At 49.9% G+C, this 16,994-nt stretch overlaps 6 protein-coding genes across 6 annotated transcripts; 4 read left to right on the top strand and 2 right to left on the bottom strand.

Moving 5' to 3' along the window:
- Positions 1-123: 123 nt before the first annotated feature.
- Positions 124-1,974, bottom strand: CI109_101044 (uncharacterized protein; the record flags this gene model as incomplete). The annotated part of the gene is made up of 5 exons (XM_032002698.1): positions 124-1,167; positions 1,232-1,348; positions 1,413-1,599; positions 1,675-1,848; positions 1,907-1,974. 5 exons carry the CDS (start codon positions 1,972-1,974, stop codon positions 124-126), a joined length of 1,590 nt encoding a protein of 529 aa, XP_031863037.1.
- Positions 1,975-2,264: 290 nt separating this feature from the next.
- CI109_101043 (uncharacterized protein) lies at positions 2,265-4,299 on the top strand (the record flags this gene model as incomplete). Its single annotated transcript, XM_032002697.1, has 8 exons — positions 2,265-2,402; positions 2,477-2,641; positions 2,706-2,817; positions 2,897-2,991; positions 3,053-3,586; positions 3,647-3,715; positions 3,775-4,092; positions 4,168-4,299. 8 exons carry the CDS (start codon positions 2,265-2,267, stop codon positions 4,297-4,299), a joined length of 1,563 nt encoding a protein of 520 aa, XP_031863036.1.
- Positions 4,300-4,582: 283 nt separating this feature from the next.
- On the bottom strand, positions 4,583-7,190 carry CI109_101042 (uncharacterized protein; the record flags this gene model as incomplete). The annotated part of the gene is made up of 14 exons (XM_032002696.1): positions 4,583-4,633; positions 4,705-4,830; positions 4,915-4,969; positions 5,103-5,203; positions 5,268-5,321; positions 5,395-5,498; positions 5,558-5,680; positions 5,735-5,958; positions 6,044-6,180; positions 6,248-6,304; positions 6,386-6,443; positions 6,513-6,539; positions 6,601-6,714; positions 6,787-7,190. The coding sequence occupies 14 exons, from the start codon at positions 7,188-7,190 to the stop codon at positions 4,583-4,585; spliced, it is 1,635 nt and encodes a 544-aa protein (XP_031863035.1).
- Positions 7,191-7,743: 553 nt separating this feature from the next.
- Positions 7,744-8,921, top strand: CI109_101041 (uncharacterized protein; the record flags this gene model as incomplete). Its single annotated transcript, XM_032002695.1, has 5 exons — positions 7,744-8,017; positions 8,082-8,215; positions 8,319-8,376; positions 8,427-8,611; positions 8,670-8,921. 5 exons carry the CDS (start codon positions 7,744-7,746, stop codon positions 8,919-8,921), a joined length of 903 nt encoding a protein of 300 aa, XP_031863034.1.
- A 412-nt stretch (positions 8,922-9,333) lies between these two features.
- On the top strand, positions 9,334-12,285 carry CI109_101040 (uncharacterized protein; the record flags this gene model as incomplete). Its single annotated transcript, XM_032002694.2, has 12 exons — positions 9,334-9,392; positions 9,856-9,910; positions 10,140-10,204; positions 10,263-10,326; positions 10,389-10,394; positions 10,447-10,594; positions 10,657-11,594; positions 11,665-11,687; positions 11,739-11,872; positions 11,924-11,967; positions 12,019-12,092; positions 12,153-12,285. 12 exons carry the CDS (start codon positions 9,334-9,336, stop codon positions 12,283-12,285), a joined length of 1,743 nt encoding a protein of 580 aa, XP_031863033.2.
- Positions 12,286-12,712: 427 nt separating this feature from the next.
- CI109_101039 (uncharacterized protein) lies at positions 12,713-16,983 on the top strand (the record flags this gene model as incomplete). The annotated part of the gene is made up of 8 exons (XM_032002693.1): positions 12,713-12,794; positions 12,895-13,458; positions 13,586-14,367; positions 14,421-14,667; positions 14,725-14,995; positions 15,064-15,281; positions 15,334-15,851; positions 15,922-16,983. The coding sequence occupies 8 exons, from the start codon at positions 12,713-12,715 to the stop codon at positions 16,981-16,983; spliced, it is 3,744 nt and encodes a 1,247-aa protein (XP_031863032.1).
- Positions 16,984-16,994: the final 11 nt, after the last annotated feature.

Below are 16,994 nucleotides of genomic sequence, written 5' to 3'. Positions count from 1 at the left end.
TTTTAAGGTTGATCGCCCTTCAATGACATGGCTACGTTGCATGTGAAAGAGCTATGAGCAACAAGCCGTATACAGATATCCGTATGCATGGTGAAAGACAACAAAGGAATAGAACAACACTACCTATGCATTCACCTTTTCCTCCATCTCTACGACTCTCAATTCCAGCTCCATCTCCTCCGTGACTTCCTTCAGCAAGCCCTCTTCCCATCTCCCCCAAACGAAACCAGTATACAAGAATGTCGCTCCTGCCGCACCTAACAGTCCTCCTACCAGCGTGAAGATGGGTTGTAACCATGATTTAGGTTGCCATGCCGACCCGATCGTTAGAGCAATAAGGGCGACGATGGCCGCTGCGCAGATCTTCAAATGTTGTTGTGCTGTCTTTTGTGATATACGGGTATATAGACGAAGCGTGTTGAGAGCGTTTCGCACGGTAGACGATTTGACGGTTGAAAGGGACGATGATGATCGGCGTGCACTTGTTGGACTTCCGAAAGGATCGTATGGCGCAAACGTCGTTGTGTTTGCATTGACTTGTTCAGGTTCAGTCTGCGTGATAAGAGGGACCAGTGGGGTGAACGAAGATTGTCCCTGGGAACTCGAAGAAGATGCTGTCGGACCCGTTTCTGATGGCTTTGGCTTGTCCGCGGGATCAATAGTGAACGTCGAAAAGAGAGCAAAGTGGTCCGAGTATGAGAATGCTTGCCCTGGCACTCGCTCGGTGAGGACCACTTCTGACTTGACACAGCGTAATCTCGGAGCTTTGGCGATCGAATGAGGTATAGGTTTTCCCGCTTCCAGATGTCCGTCTCCTGATAATTCTCCATTTTGCGCATCTCCCGAATCTTCTTCTCCCACGTCATCTCTGTAACCCCAAACCAGCGGTCTTCGTCTCGCTATCGCCGGTTGTCGATAAAAGATGTAATCTAGTCTCTTTCCACCTTGTTCCTGAACGTTATCGGGGATGTTCTTATCCGCTGACCAGGTGTTTAGATTCGAGTCACAGGTCATGCCGTATCTTGATAATGCATCGACTGCAGAGGGATGCGGTGATGCGTAGTTGTTTGCGTTCGGGTGGACGTCCAGGAACGAATCGGAAAGGTTGGCATGGTGGCGTAGAATACCGACGGGAACAGACCAAGGTTGCGAGTTGAAGTCGCCCATCTGTTATGAGAGAGATGGTTAGTATCCATCAGCACGACAGCAGTCAGTCCTCATATCCACTTACAGCAAGGATATAACGCCCCTTGGCTGCACCACTCCTGATAGCGTTGGCCAACTGCCATGACTGAGCGATCCTATGCGCCTGTCTCGTATCAGGCGGATGTTCACCAGCGGCGTGCATCTACACAACGGTTTATAGTCGGCTCAGGTTCGTCATATACCAGCTCGAGAACATATCGGCTTACATGTGTATTCCAAATCTCGACTTCACCTAAGACAGGATGTAAAATGACAATATTCGCAGCTGCTTTCTTGACGAAGAAATCGCCTGCGATCGCTTGTGCTGGTGATCCCGATAGGGAATAAGGCAGAGCTTGTGCCGCTATGAGTGGAAATCGAGTGAAGATGGCCAAACCAGAACCGAGAGCGCCCCTGGTACCAGTAGGGAATGTCAGATAGGGTCCAGTTGGGCGTGGTCGTACGTCTGGAGAGGAAGAGGACACTCACGTGTGGAAGAATCTTGAAAATGGCAAGTTCTGCAATATTTCCTCTCTAACGATCTCGTAGTCCTTATACACCCATAGTTCTTGCAAGCATACTATGTCGTAGTTTGACGAAGCGAGGTATTCTGCAATAGCGCGAATTCGAGCATGTCGATCTTTGGAGATAAAAGCCAGGCCCCTGCGCGCGATATGAGAGAGTGAATTACGGACCAAGATGGAACGGGCTCATCACTTACCAGACGTTGAAGGAGAACACTTTCAGTGTATGATCTGGAGAACCTGCCGTCGGATTCGGCATACTCATCTTGCTAGATTTCTTGCTTGCTTGTGGCTTTGTTCAAGAGATGGATAACGATCATTCAACATCATCGTCCACAAATATCCCCTCAACCAACGATGAAAGCTAGTGACGTCGCTGATTTGGCTTCGTGTTTTACGTAAACACTTTGCCACCCGCGCAAGTCAAATGTCAACAAACAATCATCGTCCATAAACTGCTACAGTGTGAAGTGATAACACTGCTCTTCACATATACACACTGTGCACTGTAGTATTTCTTGTCGACATTAAATCTTCTTGTAGATGTCCAGAAACATGCTTGCTACTCCACCGCGGCTGCCTCCGGCGTTGTTGGTTGAAGAAATGCCAGAGACGCCGGGGCCTACGAAAGCTCGGATCAATAATTTACAAACTCAAGTCAGCGAATTGGTCCGAAAGAACCAAGGGCTGGAGGTGGGTTTGACAACTTGGGTCATGTCTCACAATTTAGAAATCTGATGGCTGACTTCATGCTGTCGGGATCATAGCGAAAGATCATCGCGGAGAAGACTACGCTTCAAAACACGTTGAAGGAGAAATCAAACGAGTTGGATGAGGTCAAGTCGACTTTGCATTCGACGCAGAAGGAGCTGGACAGATCAAAGAAGGAAGTTGAGCGATGTAGATCCGAAGGCGATGGGATGCGGGATGAGGTGAGTTGACCTGCTCAACGCCGCTGTGCGACTAGGAAGATAAGCTGACGGTCTAGTTGAGCAGTTACATCTCCAGTCGATTGTGCAGCAGCAAAAGGCGTTGTTGGCTTTAGCTCAAGAACAGATGCAAGTGGTAGAACTCGAGCAAAGACTTGTCCATGCTGAGAGAGCACGAAGTGAGTCGGGATGGCTTTACAAGTTCGGAGCGATCGCTTGAAATGCCACACGAATCAAAGCTGACGCTCTTTCGTCCAGTCATGCGAGATCACAAGATCGCCTTGTTCCAAGCTAGGGAGGAGGACCTTTCCGCAGAGCTGGAAGAGAAAGATGCTCAGCTTGACGACCTCGAGGTGGGTGTACTGTGAAACCAACTAGGTGAGGCGGCTCACTGATGTTGCTATTTTGCCCCAGGCCGCCCTATCCAAAGCGAACACATCTCTCGCTCATCAACGTGCAGCCAGCTCCAAGACTTCTCGAGAACTAGCTGTCCAATCTTCCACTTCCAAAGACTTGAGCAAAGCCCAATCCGAGCTCACCGAAGCTCATGCCGAAATTGCCAATCTCGAGATTAAAGTCCAAAGCCTCGAAGCGAAAGTACGTGGTTTGAAAGATCGTGAGAAAGAAGCGAGAGCAGAGCTGGACAGTTGGGTACGCGAAGAGAAGACTTCTACTTCGACAGATAAGGAGAAGAGGGAATTACAATCTCAGCTGAGAGGACTCAAGGGTGATTTGCAGAGGAAAACGGAAGAGTTGGATGAGGTGAAAGAGGAGTTGGAAGAGGTGAAGAAAGCAGGGAAGGAGAGGGAGAAGACTTTGAAGGGGAAGTTGAGGACGGCGATTGAGGAGAAGGAGAAATTAGCAGGTGTGGAAGAGGAGTTGGAAGTGTTGAGGGGGAAAAGCAAGGCAACGAGTCCGAAGAAGGCGGTCAAAGAGCGAGTGAGAAAGGTGAGCAGATACCGTTGACGACCGCGTTGCGGGTTTCTTTATTGACGAGAATGTGCGTAGACGAGTCCAGTGGCAGACGATTCGGAAGAGGAAGTCGCTCCGAAGAAGAAGACCCGAAAACCAGACTCGGTGAGTTTCTTCATGTAATCCGTCGAGTCAGGAACAAGTACTGATACATCCTCTCGAAGCCTGCGAAGGTCACAAAATCCAAAGCTAAATCCGTGATCGCGGACGATTCTGCCTCTGACTCTGAAGTCCCCGTCACAAAGACCAAGAAGGCGCCCATCAAAGCTAGTAAAGCGAAGATCCCTCTCGAAGAGTCCGACGCAGATAACAAGGTCTCTGCTCCCCCCACCAAAAAATCTGCCAAGGAGAAAGCGATCGAGGACGAAGATGAGGATTCATTGGCATCAGCACCCTCAGCCACAGCAGCTGGAGGAGAGAAGAAGAAGAAGAGAAAGTTGTTGGGTATGCAATCCACTTTCAACTGGGATCCTGTCATGGAGGTGAGTATCGGGATTGTTTTTATCATTCCTCTCGTGGGAGGGCTTCAACTGATGGAATTGTTCGTCGTCTGTCAGAGCGGAGATGGTGTGATACCGACATTCTTGTCACCTGTCAAACCGGCTGGCGCGAAAGTGGGAGGAACGATTCCGAGAATTGGATACCCAAGTGCTGCAAGTACGACAAGTCGATTCAATCGATTTGGATGAGCCCTGTGTGTTAGGGTTGCTTGTCTTGGCGCATGGCGTAAATTTTGGACTACAGACCCATATCTTTTACTTGGCTAGGATATTTTGTTTGTTTGCTTGCTTCCTGGCATTAATTATCTGTGAGATTATCTGTGAGATGACTATGATAGCTATATACAGTACTCATACGGACTTGGACATGTTTATCTAATGAATATACTTGCCTTGCAGCTTTTCATGACTAAAAATACACATGAGTATAAGATGGCAGACCACTCTGCACCTCGCACCCAACAACTGATCTTTATCCATCAAATGCAAATCGTTCACGTAATCTCTTCCCGCAAATGAACATCTGCGACGTCGTCCAATGTGAACTCAGTAAACACCGTCTCATCGTCAAGCGGGAGAGAAAGGTGAACTCACGATTAAAGGTCCAGGTATACCCACCACACCCACAAGTGCTAACAAAGTCCCTCCCCATCCCCATCCCAGTTTCACAAACATGTCCGTTGCAAACAATGGTAATATACAAGCGATGATTGATCGACACTGCGATGATACACCATCAGTTTGTTTTTTTCTGAAATGCAGTCTTAAGGACTGCCGTTGTGACAACCACTTGCGAAAACTTACAGCTGTGGCACCGGCAATAGCTGCTGCTGAATATGGATAGAATGCGTCTACGAAGCTGGTAAGAGCAAGAAATGTCAGTACGGACTTCTTCATATCAGCATACCAGTAAAAGATCGACAACTCGAATGAAGATGGGGAGTATACAATGCAAGAACACTAGTTCCGAAACGAGCAGCAGGACGACTCACAAATTTTGCAATGTGTTGAATGCCAACATCAAACCCACGCCAATGATGTATTGCCCAATGAACGGTCCTATCCAATGCACTTGAGCGTTCGCTGTCCATCCCTTCAAACGCAAAGAGTATTATCAGTCCCTTGTCGACCTTTGAACACTGATAAGTTGGACTCACAAAGATGAGAAGCCCGATCGGCATGGTACACATTCCTATTTGTGTGAGGACGAGCTTTATGCCATTGGAAAAAGCCTGTCAGTATCATCACTTTGGCGCACATCCTGTGGACACCCATATGACTAACGCGATATTCTGGTTGACCTTTATCGCCACTCCTCGCCGAAAGATATTTGTAAATCCTATCTTGGCAATTGGCAGCGATTGCAGCAGCAGATACGAAGCCGAGACCTGAAATATCCAATGTCAGCTGTTGAGCTCGCCAGACAAGCGCTGATAGGTGGACTAACCCATTGAGAGATATGATAGAGGCATGGTTGATTGCGGCCAAGAATACGAAAAAAGGCCCACATGGGACCATGGTGGTCGACCATACAGCAATGGCAATGCGACGAGGAACATGTAGATGATGGCTATTGTTCAAGTCAGTTCCTGGGAGCGGAAGGCATGTTGATCAACGATCTCACCATATGTATAGGCATAATAGATCGAAAAGCCGAAAGCGACAGGATTGGTGAACAGTAGTCGAGGCGGACGTGAAAACGCACGTCCGTATACGGCTCTCATGTCGGCTCGAGATACCATCGCTGGCATCCAGGATAAGTCTGGAAGGATACGTCGGACGAATGACTGTCCCGAGCTATCTGCTTTAGGATGTGTCGCATGATATGTCAAAATCTTCTGTAGTGCTCTGAGCCGAACGAGTATGTAACGAGTATTAGTGTTGATCTTTCTCCACGAGTGGGCAGCGACTACTGGATAGAAAGACGACTCACGGAGCATAGGTCTCACGCATGACTAAAATCATTACGACAGTATTTACCGCCGAAACGATAGTCATGAAATAGTATGGCCATCTCCACCCGAAGAACAAGAACCATGTTCCAAGCATGTTACCAAGGACGGGTCCAGCCTGTGGACAGAAGTCTTAGCGAAAGATTATAGAGAGCACACAAGTGTGACAGAGTAAGTGCGCTTACCATTGGTCCGAGGGCATAGAGTGCAATGGGTGTACCCCTCTCCTGAGGCGAGAACATCTGGCAGAATCGGTTAGCCCTTGGCAAGAACAGACGGGAGGCTGATAGTTGATTCATCATGACGCCATGTTGGCAACTCACGTCTGCACATGTCGCGACGCCCAAGGAAGGAGTGACGGAACCGAAGACTCCGCAGAAACTGGCAAGTGTCGGAACATTTCAGCATCACTTAAGGGGAGATTGCTCTCATCGCTTGACATGTACTCACAACCGCAGGATGATCAATGTCGTCATACTGAACATTGTGACCGATCAGTCTCCGTCCTTGTAGACAACTTGGACTAGACTGGACTCACTTTCGGGAGAACCCGGTAGCTAAGAAGAATATTACGTATAGAGTTTGACTCGAGAAGTAGGCGGGTTGACGGCCGTACAGCTCTGATATCGGTGCGAATAGGAAAGGTCCGGTGCTGCGATTCCAGAAACGATCGAAGAAGTCAGTGCATAGTTGAGGGGGAATGAGGGGTAGGGTGGTGACTCACCCAAGACCCAAGACATATGCGCCGGCAATGAGAACACCGATCATTTCATTCGTCACTCCAAACTCTGCCATCACCGCATGCATACCAGGTACACCGACCGAACTGCCAGCAGTCGAGATGAAACCTGTCGCAGCGAGTGTGGTAGCCATCGATATCTTCTTCCTTTTCGACCAATTATAGGGGTTATGCGATGACGTCGGGAAGGAAGCTATCACCTGTCGAGCTGAACGAGTCGATAGTGAGGTGGGAGTGGTGGTCAACTGTGGGAAGGACGGGGGAGTAGCGGATCCGTGTTGATCGCTCGAGGGAGAGGTATCGGCAGCGACGTTGGTGGGCGGAAGAGGAGCAGAGTCTACGCTCACGCGATCGCTCATCTCGACCTCCTGGACCTTGTTTTCATTCATCGCGTAATACCACCTGATTGTTATGAGGTGGATAATAGTTCGCAGTCGACTTCATCACCGAGTCTGAATGAGAGGTGTGTTGCAAGGAGGCGTCTTCCACTCGTGCTCTGTGTGTTCGTTTCCTCTCCCAATCACTGGATCGTGTCGTGTCCAGCTAATACTGACAAATCGATCAATCAATCAATCCGGAGATGGCCAAGATCTCGAGGTGATCTATAAATTACCTGCGACCCTACTCCTCGGTTTGTTGTTCCGGAAACGACCGACGCCGCCATTAACTTGAGCCTGAATCTCGGCAAAACGAAAAGGAGCGGACATTATCAACAACTCCGCTCTCTTGCTTGGTCCTGTTCCTGTTCACATGATGACGGCATCACTTTTTTTCCACAAAGGACGCATGTTGAGGAGCATACCATTCAACACCACAGTCCGCAACTTTCCGAATAGGTCACTCTCGTCTGATCCAACAGATCCAATCATCTCTGCTTCATATCAATACTTTGTATCATCTATCTGGGCAGGACTGGACCATACCAGTGGGACGAAACACACGATGGCTACTTTACCTCTCGTATCCCGCTCCACTCGAGCATCGTCATCCCGCCTCACGCTCTCCACACCTTTCCGCCCTCGAAGTGTCAGATCCCTCTCCATCGTACCCAACAGATCCCCCTCATCAAACGCTTTCTTCGGAGCTCAGTTCGGTTTGAGATCAAGACACGATGCGTATCCTACTGCTCAGGGAGGTAAAGGCAAGGGGAAAGAACCGGGGAGAGGGGTCGATCCGGAAGCAGAAGTAGATGATAGAGAGTGGGATATACGAGTTGGTGAGTCACCATGGAGACATCTGCATTTTCTGGTCCATTGACTGACTGACGTTCCTCATCACAGCTCGAGCTATGTTACACCTACAAGAAACGCTGCCACTCTTCTTCAGTCCAGAAATGGATTCAGCTACCATGTTCCCGCCAGAGATCTTCAGTCAACATGTCATGCTCAAATTGCCACCACCGTTACCTATCAAAGTGAGTATGACATTCTCTCATCCGGCCCACCATTTCGACGTACAGTGACCCCGCTATACAAACAGTGTTTCACATATGCATTGGTGCTGACCTCTTTGAACAGATTTCCTCGTTGTCAGGCTATGGCATGGCATTCTCTGTAGCGAGGAGTGGGATGCATGGTGAGTCGATTCCTCCGCGGTGCTACATACCCTTGCTGACCTTACCTCAGCCTTCCATACCGATCTCCGGTCGGATCTCGAGCGGATGACCTTTTCACCCTCACCGGCTGATGCGGCCAAGGAGAGTCAGACCAATGCGTTACTCCTATCTCGGAAACCTGTTCCCGCTCACCGAAAGAAGCAGATCAGAGTCTTGGTGTCTGTGTATGGGACACCGCGATTACCATCACATACGGTGAGTCTGCCATACTCCACCAGGCATGTGTAGAGCTGATTGAAAACGATCTTCGCAGGAGGCGAAATGGCACACTTCCTCATTGTACACCTTCTCCCCGACATCCGGTCTTATCTCCTCACACGAAGTCGAGACCATCCGACCATTACCTGGAGAAGGAGTATCGGAATGGCTCATGTCCAGATTATTGGGATGGACATCAAGAAATGCAGGACACGAGGGAGCGATCCCTTGTCCTAGAACAGCAGCCCTACCTCCTTCGTCTGACATGGCCAGGTTTAGGAGGAGGTTCAGCCCGAGGGACGAGTAAGGCGTACGCACGAGGTCGTGCATATTGGTTGTATATAGCATATGTAAGGGACTGCGATTCAGTTGTTGTCATGAATCGTGCATCCATGTATATCTGTTGATGCTCTTCTCCGAATCTGTTTGTTATTCCATGTCAGTGCACACCGCACATTGCCAGGCTTGATTTTGAAGGATGAACGGCGTGCCAGCCACAGGATCGCCATAAAGAAGACGAAGGTCAATCCAGGAGTATTAACATGTTTCTCTTAGGTCGCGACCTATACGAGTCCCATGTGCTTCGCTACTATTCTGGGGTGATTCTCAGTCACCATGGAACCCACTCTGTATGGTCATTGTGATTATATGTACAAGACATGATTATTAGATACGGTACGGTAGCGATCAATGTCGCAGCTCGCGGCAACTTAGCACATATGACGGGACTAAGTCCGTTAGGCGGTACGTCTTTAGCACAAACAGGTGATGGCAAGCAGTGAGTAGTTACTGGTCACTTGAGAAGATAAGCAATGGACCTTGACTGGCTACAGACGGGAGTGTCAAAGCAGGAGAAGTACTGGTCGAAAAGAGCAGGTGAAGGCAGTAGGTGTGCCTGCATCTGTGCAAAAATGGGATGTATAAGCCTTCTATGCTTACATTTTGCCTCTTGTCGAGATTCCAGATTCCAGTCGCATAACTATGGGGTGGTGCGCACTACCACCTGTGTTTTGAGTTTCGAATGACTGGAATGGAATAACGGAATGTAATCGATTGATGATGATGTAGATGAGGATGTTTGTAGATCGTCGTGCCTGCTGCCACTATTTCCGAATGGCTACTTGTAGTCAAAACCAGCATGACGAATCATAACAGTAACTTTCATCGTCCTTTTCCTCCATTTCTCTATATTCTGCATTTTCGATCGGTGGTAATAACATCTCCAGGTCTCTTGTGTATAGAGGAAAGACAAGCAAGATCAAAAGAATGCCAGGAAGACCTCGAGCAGATACAGAGGTGAGTATCCCACTTCCCAAATCTATCAATAGCATCTATAAACGGGTTGTCGGGAACTTTTTTTTGGGTTTCACTCTTGCTGACCTAAGGATGTTGACTCATCATTCTCCGCTACACTCCTCGGTCGTAACCATCACAATACATCACATCAAATCACCTGCATCGACCACTTCTTCGCTCATCAACCGCTCAACCACTCTTGATCGATGGCTGGCATGATGGCTGATAGGATGGGGATAGCTCGACAAGGGGAGATTCTATGCAACCTGAAGATGGAGATGGAAAAGGCTCTTCGTGTGTTGAATGCTCCTTCGCTGAACCCCCGTCGCTGGGCTGACAGGTGTTGGTATAGATCTACGCAAGTCAGGAAAGCTCAGAACAGGATAGCACAAAGGGAGTTCCGTCTTCGTAAACAGGTAAGTGCTGTCAATCACCGCGGAAGCTAGAACGGACATACTGACACGATGCCCCACCTTAGCAATATGTAAGCGTCCAACTGCATTAACGCCGGCAACTTGTGACTAACGCGTATCTAGGTCCGCGATCTCGAAGCCAGAGTCGAGGTGTTATCAGGCGACAAAGAGGAAAGAGTGGAATTGATGACGCTGCTCGTGAGAAACCTGTTGAAGGAGAACAAAGAACTGCGCACCATGGTCCAGTCAATGGCTGCATTTCTAGGCGAAGGTGAGTGTGTCTCTGAGAGACAATGTCAGTGGGCCCGTAACCGTAGTTGACACTTTGACTAGGCATGGGATCGTGTCTTCCCCGTCTTGGGCTTTCCGCCGTGCAGCTCGACGCGATCTTGAATCGTGCCGATACTGACACCGCGTATGAAGCTTTCGTTAACCTCAAAGCATCGCGGGAGATGGAGACAGCCAATCCCGGTTTGAAGATGGGTGAACCGCGCCGTCGGTCTTCCAGCACCTTCAAGCGAAAGCGGGGCAACTCACCCGATGATAATGGTCGACAAGAAGGACCCTCAAGTAGTGGTCCGTCGGCAGGAGGAAGCTCGTCAACACAGGGAGCGGGTGCTATCGGACAGAAATCGAACAACGAACGTACACCGATATCGGAGGAATTCACATACCTATTTCCAGATCTTGATGGCATGATGATCGTGTCCGACGCATACGGAGCACACAATGCACCCCGCTCAGGCCCTGTCGCACAGCAAGGTGAGAGTTCGAGCGCAAGTGGTGGACCGCCTCCCTTACCACCACCTCGAATGGAATCGCAAGAAGGTCATCGCCACGGATACGCTCAGCAACTCATGCACGATACTGCAAAAGGTCCACAACCGTATCCTAATCAACAATACAACGCTCAGCCAGCCACTTATCCCAATAGCGACTTGAGCGGATTCGGTATCACTATCCCCGCTTCATCGGCAGTGGAAGACCCGATGTCATCTCTGGCAGGACCTTCTTCTGCTTCGTCACAGACTCAAGCAGGGTATGCACAGAAACACGCCCATATCTTGACCACCGACGTCGGACTCGCAGACGACGAACGACAGAAACAGTTGACCGCAGCGGTGCACAGTATCACTCATAATGATAATACGTCGTTCGATGGACCGGGGATGACAGCTGCCGAACTTGCAGAAAGGAGAAGACAGCAAGATCAATTGATGAAGACGATAGAACAAGGTGACCGGAGCGATAGAAAAATGGAGGCGATGCAGGTGGGTTGAGCCATTGTTAATCATCCTTTGAACCCACCGCGCTAACAGGCTTACTCCTTGTCCCCCACAGCTGATCACTTATCACCTGAACAAGTGGGCAGATCGATAGGAAGCACGAACATATGCTGATTACTAACTTCACAGCTTCCGGGTGAACCACGAATATCACCTTCCACCATCCCTGCGGCCGACTGTGATTCAAAGAACAGTCCCACATGAACACGCGATTGACGGGATCGTTTTCCCTACCATCCGAGATCGGATGATCCTCCTGAGAGGTGAGTCGATCAGACAAGCGACAGGAGTCGCAGGCTGATATATTATCGCAGGACGGTACGATCTCGTCGAGGTGTTCCATGCTATCTTGTCAGAAGTGGGTGGATCACTCTTGACCGATGGGCGGCTTTGTGCTAACGACGTATAGTTTACCTTACATGGCCAAGATGTCCTCGACCATCGAAGCTACGAAGTATCGGAGAAGTTCATACACAACTACAGGTACGTCTGCTGCTCGTTTCATAGCACGTTTTTGTCAATGACCATTGCTTTCCCTTTCAGCATTTTGATCGATGAGCAAGTCATTGAGATTTCGGACAAATGGCGTGCTGCAAGAGGTGAACCACCATTACAGCGACCGGACAAGAGTGGACCTGGAGAGAGGATAGTACCTGCGGAACGTGTCAAGGGGTGATATGGTGTTCTTGGGTCGGCGTGCAGGGAACTATCATGTATATGAGATGAGATGAGGTCATGATGATGGATGTCCTGTTATGTATCGGGAAGAGCATGGTATGTATTGCTGCGGCGCAATGATTTAATATACTCGTATATTTGCCACAAGAGAGTCGCTCAGGGTGAGAGAGAGACTGAAGATACAACGATACAATCATCACGCGCGGTTTGACTGCCATGAGATTGTTGCGATTATTGCTGCTCTCTCTACTTATCAAACACATAGACCACTAACAAGCATAGACATCTCTTCACGACGTGATAGCGCGTATCTCCATAGTCTAGCTCGGCACTCGGATTGATTCCTTTACGTACACAAGAATCGTACTTCGCCCTAACGACCACCCTCCCTCACCCGTCTCGCCCTCATTGATGAGCACACGAAGATGATCCCTTCACCTCGGCGGGCAGTTTCTACACCCGCTGTGCACACTTGGCCTGATGTCGACGATGACGATGGCTGGCAGGGTGAGCGTTGTTTCTCTTCCGGTGCCAAGCATCGAACGCAATATGTTTGATACGCTCGCGCTCACCTGCTGACTGACCAACGTTATTTGTTGGATTGTAGATATGCCGGTGGTCCGTTCCGACGATAATCCATTCGGATTGGACGAAGAAGATCAAAAGCGATATCACTATCGACCTCCTGCCCGACTTGATGACTCTAGTCTCGCAACTGCTGGCGGAAGCAGTTCCAACGCTACTGGTACACATCTGGAAGTACAAGCGGATACACTTTTGACGGATTCATGGCGTGAAAAAGTCGCTCAGGATGAGAGCGATTATACGCGATTACGACTGAACGAGGATGAAGAATCAGAGGAAGTGCACATGCGTACGCGATATCTCTTTGACGAGGACAAGGCGATGACTCCCCTGAGTCAGATGCAAGCTACGAAAGAGCTTTTGACAGAAGGTCAGAGGATAGCCTATGTCGGTCTGTGTCAGTTGATAGCGAGGAGGATGTTGAAGGATATGGGAAGAGGTTGGGAAGGTGTTAAAGTCAGGAATATGAAATTGGGAGTCGGCAAGGGCAAGACAAAAGGAGAAGTCCCGGTCGTGGAGAGCGGTCATATTTGGATGTTGAAGATTATGGCGAGGTTGTATCAACATATGGAGCTGGCCAAGGAAGGTGAGTCGAGAACTGCTTCGAATGTTCTATCACCCCTTGAACCCTTCTCCGACATGACCTTGTCCTTTCTCCACGATCTGGTGTCAACGGCTTGCTGACGTTCTGCACCTGTTCTCTGTACCCGCAGAACAACGGATGATCGAAAGTCTCGCAGAACACGGTGTAGATCCCTCCGACCTCGTCCCCGCTCTCATGACCACCCACACCGTCAACAACCCAGATTACGATCCCAAGGCGAAGGAGAAAGCGGACCTGGATGCTGCGGCGGAGATCGAGTCAAAGGAGGAGGAGAAGACGGTAGAGTCGGAGAAGGAACGATTGCGTTTAGCAGAGGAAGAGGAAGAGGAGGAGCGAGTGCGGAACGCAGAGGCTCCACCACCGCCTTATGAGGCACGAGAGGAGGCTTCCGGCTCTGCATTCTCGTCAGGCAGAACCTCGCCTGTAATACCACCTCCCGTCAAATCGGTCAATCCTTTCGGCGATGATGATGACGAGGAAGAAGCTCACTCTCCCATACCATCATCGTCAAAACCCAAATCGCCGCAACCAACTCCCAAACCACCTTCTAGACTTCCATCTTTCGACGTAGGGGACGATGATGACGGCGACATTGGAAGTATCTTATCCCCTCCGCCATCTGCACAGTCTTCCTCCTCTTCACCATCACCTTCCTCGCCACCACTTCCATCGCCTCCGCCTCCAGAAACTACACAATCGCCTCCAGATATCGAATCAACACCGGAACACGATCCAGATAAGACACCGAAGGTGCATCCTGCAGATCATAACGAGCCTCCACTACAGATTGACGAGCCAGACATGCCTGCCGCTCTTCCTTCACTGCCAGGTGTCTCAACATCATTATCAAATACTGACGAATTAGTCACATTGGATATCCGATGGACAGTGGTGAGTATTTCAAGTCATCACATCTTGCATCTTACTGACATTGTCTGCTATAGCTGTGCGATCTATTTCTAGTCCTCATCGCAGACTCAGTGTATGACGCCCGATCACGAGCTTTCTTACTTCACGTCGCTTCTGCACTGGGCTTCGGTTGGCTCGACGTCGCCAGATTCGAGAATCGAGTGACGGACGCGCTGGAGATTCAGGAAGGGGTGGAGAGAACGGAGCAGGGTGATATCATTGAGGGCAGAAGGAAGGCAGCGAGAAATAAGCGATATGCTATGATGGGTGCTGCAGCTATTGGTGAGTCTTCGAGACTAATTGCTCGCTTCAAGTACTGACCCAGGACTTGTATGATAGGTGGCGGTCTTGTGATCGGATTATCAGCTGGATTGGCAGCGCCTTTCATTGGTGCAGGATTAGGAGCAGCCTTCGCGACTGTCGGTATCACAGGTACCGGTACCTTCTTAGCAGGCGCAGGAGGAGCGGCAATTATCACCACCGGTGGTGTACTTACGGGTGCGAATATTGCCGGTAAAGGAATGGCAAAACGGACGCGAGAAGTGAGGACATTCGAGTTCAGACCTCTGCACAACAACAAGCGTGTCAGCTGTTATATCACGGTCGGAGGGTGAGTCAAGAATTCCTCTCAAACCATGTGTTTGGTCCTCCACAAGCTGACATGGATGGAACGCAAAGGTTCATGGCGAGTAAGGTCGACGATGTCAGATTACCATTTTCGGTCCTGGACCCAATCGTTGGCGACGTTTACTCGGTCCACTGGGAGCCGGAGATGATGGCAGAGATGGGGAGCGCGATGGCTATTCTCACGGGAGAAATTTTGACTCAGGTTGGACAACAGGTGTTGCAGGCAACTGTGATGACGGCTCTTTTGAGTGCCTTGCAATGGCCGATCAGTGAGTGTCCATGTTGGATCAAGTCGACTGTGGTTGACAGCTTGTGGGACAGTCTTGACAAAGCTCGGTTATCTCATCGACAACCCTTGGTCGAACGCTCTGGATCGAGCGCGAGCGGCCGGTTATGTCCTGGCCGATACGATCATCCAACGTCATGCGGGTGTACGACCCATATCTCTCATCGGATACTCTCTCGGTGCTCGAGCGATCTTTTACGCTCTGATAGAGCTTGCTCGACACAAAGCGTACGGACTTGTTCAAGACGTGTTCATCTTCGGAACAACCGTCACGGCTTCCAAAGCGACATGGCTAGATGTGCGCAGTGTCGTAGCGGGTCGATTCGTCAACGGCTATGCCACCAACGATTGGATGTTGGGGTACTTGTTCAGGGCGACGACAGGTGGTCTGAACACAGTTGCGGGATTGAGACCGGTGGAGACGGTAGCAGGTTTGGAGAATGTCGATGTAACCGAGATCATCACGGGCCATATGAGTTACCGAAGTTGTATGCCGCAATTATTGGCTAAGGTCGGATTCCCCGTCACCGCGGATTACTTCGACGAACCAGATGTAAGTGGGCGTACGGTCACATGTGTCTCTCAAGACTGATCGCTGATGATTGTTTGTCTGTTGTATGCAGGATCCGGAAATGGATATGAGTGTGCAGGAACGAACGATTGTCAACGAGGCGGAGGAAGAAGCGAAACGGAATCGAAAGAAGATTCTCGGCATCTTCCCAGTCAAAGACAAAGCATCACGATCGTCCACTTCCGGTACCAGTACTCCTAATCCCAATAATCCCGGCAGAACTTCTGGTGGACCTTCACCCAACCCCGCGAAAGGGGGTGAATACGAATATGACGACGAGGATGCTGATGCTGACGGTCTCCCGCCTCGTGAAGAAGCGGATCTGGGCGATTTGTCATCAAACAATGTCGGTGAGACGAACGACGAAGCGAGACGGAAAGCTGCTTTGGAGGAGGAGAAAGCTCGTAAGGAAGAAGAAGAAGCTGTCAAGGCTATTCCCAAAACGGCAGGATTCGATTTCCAAGCTATCTCCAGAGAACTGGGCAGAGATATCGATTTGAAGAACTTGAAACAACCGATCGCTAGACCGATCGATTCGGTCCATACGGATCCCAGAGCACCTCTCGAGAGGAGTGGTTCGGCGCCTCCACCTGCGAGTATAACGATCAGTCCACCACCGCCTCCTATGGATACCAATGCTTGGTCGTCAACAACAAACACAAGTACGAGTAAGAGCGCATCGATATCTCGATTTGCGACGATGACACCGGACGAAGACGAAGGTGATATTGGAGGAACGACAGCGACGGATCGAACGAGAGGATTGAGCATCTCCGATGTTTCTATACCCAGCTGGGACAGACCGACCACGGGTGTTGCATCATCGAGTATCTCACCTCCACTGTTGACCGGTGGAAGTGTAGGTAGTGCCAGTGCGAACACGAGCGCGAGCAGATCATCGTTCTCTTGGGGTGGTGGTGGCTGGGGTTCCAACAATCAACCCATCAGAGCTGCTCCACCTGCAAGACCTCATCCACCAGAGTTGATCAACCCTTTTGCTGGTAGTGCGAACGGATGGGCGGCAGACGGACCAGCACTGGGAGGGTTCGTAGATGCGGAGAAGGAGAAGAAGAGGAAAGAGGAGGAAGAATGGGCAGAGAAGAATCCGTGGTGATTGTCGACTAG

The sequence above is a fragment of the Kwoniella shandongensis genome, chromosome 2, assembly GCF_008629635.2.
Source record: "Kwoniella shandongensis chromosome 2, complete sequence".
Taxonomy (NCBI): Eukaryota; Fungi; Basidiomycota; class Tremellomycetes; order Tremellales; family Cryptococcaceae; genus Kwoniella; species Kwoniella shandongensis.
This window is presented reverse-complemented; position numbering and strand designations above follow the sequence as displayed.